Source organism: Peromyscus maniculatus, chromosome 5, assembly GCF_049852395.1.
Source record: "Peromyscus maniculatus bairdii isolate BWxNUB_F1_BW_parent chromosome 5, HU_Pman_BW_mat_3.1, whole genome shotgun sequence".
NCBI lineage: Eukaryota > Metazoa > Chordata > Mammalia > Rodentia > Cricetidae > Peromyscus > Peromyscus maniculatus.
Window position 1 is genome coordinate 21,571,232 of NC_134856.1, and position 7,140 is coordinate 21,578,371.

At 53.9% G+C, this 7,140-nt stretch overlaps 1 protein-coding gene across 3 annotated transcripts; it reads right to left on the bottom strand.

The window, feature by feature from the left end:
• Positions 1-645: 645 nt before the first annotated feature.
• Nanos3 (nanos C2HC-type zinc finger 3) lies at positions 646-4,752 on the bottom strand. Of its 3 annotated transcripts, XM_042277437.2 has the most exons (3): positions 4,156-4,752; positions 1,617-1,685; positions 646-860 (listed from the first exon to the last, which is right to left on the bottom strand). In XM_042277437.2, the coding sequence occupies exons 1-3, from the start codon at positions 4,610-4,612 to the stop codon at positions 793-795; spliced, it is 594 nt and encodes a 197-aa protein (XP_042133371.1). In that variant the 5' UTR covers positions 4,613-4,752; the 3' UTR covers positions 646-792. The 3 variants fall into 3 exon arrangements, with proteins under 3 accessions (XP_042133371.1, XP_006993151.1, XP_042133370.1); XM_006993089.4 differs by lacking the exon at positions 1,617-1,685; XM_042277436.2 differs by lacking the exon at positions 646-860 and having other exon boundaries at positions 1,434-1,685.
• Between the last annotated feature and the right edge of the window lie 2,388 nt (positions 4,753-7,140).

The following is a 7,140-nucleotide window of genomic DNA, read 5'->3' on the forward strand; positions in this document are numbered from 1 at the left end:
CCTGTGACACAGGCAGGGTTGTGACTGGAGGCCACAGCTGTCCCTAACCCTACTAGTCCCTCCCCCGTCTCGGGGCTGAGACTCGGGTTGTGCTTTGGGTTGTGCAAGAAGCTGCTGCTGCTGCCCCAATGCCACCCACAGACCCAGGACTACTAAGGAGCCCCCCTCCCTGGCTCCCAGCCCACCCCAGGCCAGGAACAAAGGGGTCCCTGGAAATCCAATTCCTGCCTCAACCTCAGCGCCAGAAGATATGGGCTGAGGGTGAAGCCTCAGGCCAGTTAGATGAAGCCAGACAGTGCTCTCCTCAGCGCCCCACAGGATGTGGAGCTGAAGGAGACAGGGGTGGTGAGTGTAGGCAGCCTGTCCCTCAAGTCCTGTGCACCTTCAGTGCAAGGGGAGGCCCCGTTTTGCATATCAGTATGCACTGGGTAGCTGGGGGTTTAAAACCTCACCGCTCATGCCCTCATGCTCCTGATTCAACTTCTCAAGGTGACCCCAAGATTCAAAGAGCAGTCTGTCGGGTGGGAGGTGACCGGGAGTGAGCTGTGGTCTGTAATGTAGAAGCATCCCTGCCAGCCAGATCTACGCCACCGTGTCCCAAGACCAGGCTCCACTCCTCTCCATTTATTGGGTACTGATCCAACAACACAAGCAAGACTGGGGTAGGGGAAGGGCAGGTGATTTCCAACAAGCCTGTGGCCAGCCTCAGAGTCCTAAGCAAGTCCGGTCTCCAGCATGCCTGTGTGCAGACCCTTGGCAAGGGTACCCCATGGACCTCCCCACTCCGAGCTCCTAGGCCGTAGTGGAGGGACTGCAGGCCGAAGGTGAAGGTCCAGAGGGCTTCCTGCCACTTTTGGAACCTGGAGATTGAAAGCAGAGGAGAGAAATGCTGAAATGAGGGGCTCAGATGGCTGAGCGGGGTACTCATGGTGGCACCTAGGGCGTCCTGTGCTGCTGCGCCACCTGGTGGCCACACCTGGGATTGTCATCCCGGGACCCCGAGCAAAAGCACAGAAATGCTACTCCAATGATGAAGGTGGTGTCCCTGCCAGGCTGCAAGGGACCTGCATCCCTTACACCCGGAATGCAGTGCTCAGCTTTCTGTGACAGTGTGCTGGCGAGGGCACCTCCCGTTCCAAGGAGGTGTTCCTGTCCCTTCCGAATTCAGAAGTCATCTCTAAGACGCCCCCACTGCTAGCTTCTCAGGGCTGAGTCCCTTTAAGACCCCCACTGGGAGGAATAGGGCTGTGGTGCAAAGGCCCTGGGGTCCATCTCCACATCACACCAACAACATAAAACTCTAACAGGCACCACGCGTGGTGGCACACACCTTTAATCCCAGCACTCGGGAGGCAGAAGCAGGTGGATCTCTGTGAGTTCGAGGCCAGCCTAGGCTACAGAGTGAGTTCCAGGACAGACACCAGAGCTACACAGAGAAACCCTGTCTCGGGAAATACAAAAACCGGAGGGGGAAACAAAACTCTTAACAGGCAGGCATGGGAGTTCATGTCTGTTCCAGCAACAGGGAGGCTGAGGCATGTTCTTTCAAGTCCACCCTGAGCTAAATGGAGAGACTGTCTCAACAACAAAAAACTTCCAAAGAATGGGATCCTCACCTGAGCTCCACTGTAGAGTTAAGGGAGACACCCCAGTGCACTGCCACCCTCTAGGAGCTCCCAGACTACCTAGGGAGACAAGCACACAACCAACAAGTCACCACGGTGAAGCAGCCAGCTGTCTACCTCTGAGTCACCTTCAGTGTCCCACCCACAACTTTCAGTTTCCCTCCTGAGGCCGCACAGGAACTGAGGCCTGCAGAGGTATCAGACATGCAAGCATCTGCTATCCCAGCATTTTGCAGGACAGCTCGAGCCACAAACATGGAGTGCTGTCTCAAAAAAAAAAAAAAAAAAAAACAGCAGCAGTAGGAGCTGGCTTACCAACAACCAGCACCTTTTGCAGAGGACCCACGTGGTTCCCAGCACTCATGTGGCCACTCACAAGCAGCTGTGACTCCAGTTCCAGGGTTTCTCATACCTGTTCTGGACTGCTCACAGGTGGTACACAATCATACATGCACGAAAAACATCCACACACATGAAATAAAATTATCTGCATCTCTTGAGGACTGGTGAAATGTACCCGTGGGTAAAAGGGAGCTTGTGGCCAAGCCTGACCATCCAAGTTCTTTATCCCAGAACCACATGGTAGGAGAGGACTGATTCTTGCAAGTTGTGTGTGTAAAAAAGATTCAAGAAACAAACGGACTGGGGATTTAGATTTAGCGCAGAGGTCCTCAAAAGAAACCAACGGGGCGAATCTCTGAGTTCCAGGCCAGCTTGGGCTACAGAGGGAGTTCCAGGACAGCCAGGACTGTTACACAGAGAAACCCTGTCTCAAAACAAAACAAAAAAGAAACATCCAGGCATGGTGGCGCACACCTTTGATCCCAGTGCTCGGGAGATGGGAGATAGAGGCAGGCAGATCTCTGTGAGTTTGAGGCCAGCCTGGTCTACAGAGGGAGCTCCAGGACAGCCAAGACTGTTACACAACGAAACACTATCTCAAAAAAAAAAACAAAAAACCTAACAACAACAAAAAACAGCTGGGCATGGTGGCACACGCCTTTAATCCCACTCGGGAGGCAGAGGCAGGTGGATCTCTGAGTTGGAGGCCAGCCTGGTCTACAGAGCAAGCTTCAGGACAGCCAGGGCTGTTATACAAAGAAACACTATCTCAAGAAAAACAAAACAACATAAAGAAAGAATAAACAGGAAACACTAGGGCACCCTGAAGTGTTTCCTTCTGAAATTTGCCTCTGAAATCCTGGTCCATTAGCATGGAAACCATAAAAACACAACAGGACAGGAGCTCCTGCTCTCTAGTTCAAGAGTGGGGGCTACTCTTCCAGAGGACTAGGATTCAATTCCTAGCACCCCCATGGCAGCTTCTAACCATCTATAATTCCAGGGGATCCCACACCCCCTTCTGAAGGGCATGGCCACAGGCATACATGCAGGCAAACCACCCACACACTTAAAATCCATGAAAACCTTTTAGTTTCAGGTGCTTAGGCCTGAAAGTGGAGGGTGGTACTCTGCATTTGTGGGGGAGATGGGGAGGCCCCCACACTGTAACAGCACAGACCCACCAAGCAAGTTCCTACGGGGTCCAACTGCAGTCTCTCCAGCTGTCCCCCAACTCCTGCCCTGCTGCCTTGAGGTTCATGACAGCCATGGGGCTCTGGAACCCCTCGGTCCTGGTCTGAGAAGCCTTCTTGCTGTGTTTGTGGCATGGAGGTCAGTGGACAACTTGAAGGAAATCAGTTCTCTCCTACCATGTGGATCCCAGGGATCAAACTTGGGTCTTCAGAATTACAGGCAGTCCTTACCCATTGAGTCACTGTGCTGACATAGCACCCCAAACTCACTTTTTATGGTTGGTTGGGGAGCAAACTCAGAATCTTACACACTATGCACGAGCCCTAACTCCGAACTCCCTAAAGTGATACCCCAAAGACCCAATGATTTCTGGCCACCCCACAGCACACACCCATACCCAGTCACACTGAACTTTATGATAGTTTCCAAGGCCCAATCCACACTTCCCACCTCCCACACCGGAACTGAAGGAATTAAGACTCCTAGAAGTCACCTTCTCCAGGAAGTCCTGGGACCCCCTCACCTGAGCCAACTGCTCCCCAGTTCAGCACCGTCTCAACTGCCACTGTCTTAACTGCTGTACACCTTGTTCACTGCTAACCCGGCACCCAGTGCAGAACAGACATGAAAATATTGTTTGGCAAATGAATAAATGGTTTCAGGATTCGGAAGGGATTTAACAGCTTCCCCCAAATTTCCTGACTTCTGACTCCCAAGCAGAAACCAGAGTTCACAACTGCACCCCACAACATCTGACTGCCACCATACATGCCTGGGTTGCTCAGAGAGGGAGAGTGACTTGTGAAAGACCACACAGCATCGTAAACCCACACTCCCGAGCCATGCTCTACACACTTTCAGAATGCTCTCAGCTCTACACAGTGGGTTGCTTAGTTTCCAAGATACTGGCATCACACACACAAACACCCCAAAGAGCTGAGAGCCTAGAATGGGTCCCTTCTCCACCCAGTCCCTAAACCACCCGCATAGACACCTGTTGCTGTTTCTCCTCCTGGGCGGTGGCCAGCATCCTGTGTCTTTGCCTTGTCAGGCCGGGTCAGCTTTTTGCCTGCAGAGTTCCGGGTGGTGTAGCAGTAGACAGAAGTGTAGCCCTGGCCGGTGAGTGGGCAGAAGCGTCGAGTGTGGGCGTGCTCCTGAGTGGCCCCACATTGGGGACACACATAATCCCTCAAGATGGGACACAGCACGCGGCCGGCCTCATCTTTCAGGACGTGGGACTGATAGATGGCCCGGGACTCACCATTGTGCTTACAGAACGAGCACAAGCGTTCAGGAGCTGTTGAGGATTCCTTGCTGGCTTTCCGGCTTTCTGGAATCGGCTTGGGCTCTGGCTTGGGGTCCAGCCTGACATTAGGCACCTCTTCCTCATGCAGAGCCCCAACCAGGCTTGCCAGACCCAGGTAATCTGTCCACAGATTGAAAGTCCCCATGACTGGGCAAAAGAGCAACTGAAGGAAAACACTGCCTGGCTCCTGCTTCTCTCCGACCCTGAAGCTAAAGCCTCTCCTGCGGCTTTTCTCTCTTGAGGGGATGTGAGAGGGTGGAGCAGGCAGGCTCTGGGGGGTCCCTCATTATCTCTGGGGGCTTCTTACATACCTGCCCAGGGGGTATATGGTGTTTGTGTGGGCTGGAGGTAGACTAGGAGCCACTGAACCCCCAGGCTTCCCAGGGTCTCCTCCCCCTCCATGTGGGAGGTCAACCCTTGCAGGCCAGCTAGGTGAGGGGGGGGGGGATGGCTAAGAACACCGCCCCAGGGCCAAACACTGACATTGATTTACTAATTTTTTTCTCTTCCTTCCTCAGGGCTGGGGAAGGGTCTTGGTGGCCTTGAGTCCTTGTTAGGGCAAGTAATGCAAAATCCCAGTACTTCGGAAGGGGGCCTGTGCATGGAATGGGGACGGGGAGACAAGGGCTGGGTCCCAAGGCTCTGGCTTCACGGAGGGACTTTCATGGCCACCCCAGTGGCTGAGAACTTAGTCATGAAGCGTGGATGACAGAAAGAAAGGAGAGCAGGACTGCTCCTAAGGGGCTGAGGAGCTTTACTGTAGATAAAGGGACAGTATAGGCAACCTTCGGGAGAGTCTCGAGTGGATGTGACCAGCAGACTGAGCCAGGTCATGTGGGGAGAGGGAGAGAAGGAAACCTGGAATGGGCGGCCAAGAGGCCCCCCAAAACAAACAAACAAAAAAAGTGAAAAGACCATCTAACCAAAGCGGCGGCGGCGGGGTTATGAAGGAACCCGAAAAGCTGGGGAAAGGGCAAGCCCAGCCTGAGTGTGCCCGCCAGAAGGACCCTGTAACAGGCAGGGACTGGGGGATGCTGGAGTACTCAGCAGCCAGTGTCAGCTTTGATATGCTAATAGACACCTCAGCTGTTTGTCCTCGGCTACAAAGTGGAGTTCCCAACTCTTCCTCCGACAGTTAGCTCAGCAGCCTCAAGGCTGGGGTCTGGGAGCCCCAAAGGAGGGGAAAGAGGCCCCAAGCACAGGCAGGCTGCATCCCAGCATGTGCCAGCTCTCATTTCCAACACTACCTGTCAGAGGAGGCCTCAGCCTGAGCTCGAAAAGGTGCTTGGTTGGAGGGCACCCTTCCACCCCACTAGTCCACCAGCCTACCCATCTATCTGTCACAAGCCCATCTACCATTCACCCATTCCAGAAACCTCACTGAGCAAACATCCATCCTTTCAGGAATGGTTTCTACCCACGGAGGCCCCACTTTATGATTTCCCCCAACATCTAATCCTCCAGGGTTTATTTCCTAATTCCAATCTGCCCATCAGGATCCTAGATACCAGCCCATCTCCTCAAGGGGAGCAAGAATTTGGGGCTTCTAAGGGGTCCTGTCCTTATCCCTGAGACTGCTGTATGGGCCAGCCACAGTGACATTCATCCCCCCGGTGGGTCTGACCTCCTCCTCACAACCCACCGACAACAATGAATGTTGATTGTGACCTTTGCTGTGGCCTGGGGGCGGGGATGCCAGGCTGCCTGGGGGATCTCCCAGATCTAGACGGTGGGGATGGGGATGGGGTGGACGGCAGTTCCAGGCCTCGGGGTCCACTCAACCGTCGATGGTTTGTCTGAGCTGCCAAACTCACCGACAGGTTGAATGTTCCCCCAAACCCTTGGCACATTTCCTGGAGAACTGGAGTGGGGAGTGGCCCAGAGGCGAGGTAGGGATCATGCAGGGTGATGGAGAAGCCAGGATCCCTTTGACTCTCGTGACACCAGCCATCCGTTATTCAGCATCAACTGTCTTTTTGGAGACCCAGGAGAAGCAGCACAAATATAAATCATAATGTAAAAAACGTGGCCCCTGCAACAGAGGCAACAATGTCCCCGTCTTAACTCATGTACTTTCTTCAAGGGATGTCCAAAGTAGTGGACCGGACATCTCAGGGTAAATAGTTCCTGGTGAGGGCTAAGTAGTGATTTAAAAATAAAATCTACCAAAGCGGTCCTGAGGTGCAGATCCCCTCCCCCAGTAGTCAGTTGGGGAAACTGAGGCCAGAGGAGGGACATTTCTAACCCCCTGGGAAGTCTGGTAGCCACCAGGTTCTGGTCTGGGAGGGTCAGAGACAACTGAGCCGTCAACAAGTTCCTTTAACAATGTAGCGGCTCCTCGGGCCAGCTTGATTGTGGGATTAAGGCTTCAATACAATGTAGACCTTGCTTTCCCGCCGCCTCTAAGCTTGTTTCCTCCCGAGCCCACCTCCGCCCTTCCCAGCCGAACAGTAAGGGGGGGGGGAGGAAGGGGGCACTGCCCTGCCCGTCCCCCCTCCTCCCCGTCTGTCTCTGTCTCTGTCTCTCTCTCTGTCTGAAGGCTTCTCAATGGTCTAAGGAGATGACAGGATTTCTTAGGCCTTCTGGCTGGGGGTGGAGCATCTGCCCACTTGGGCAAAGGCCTGGGCTCTGCACCCTTGGCGCTGCCAACTCTGCTTTACCTGAGCTCCTGAC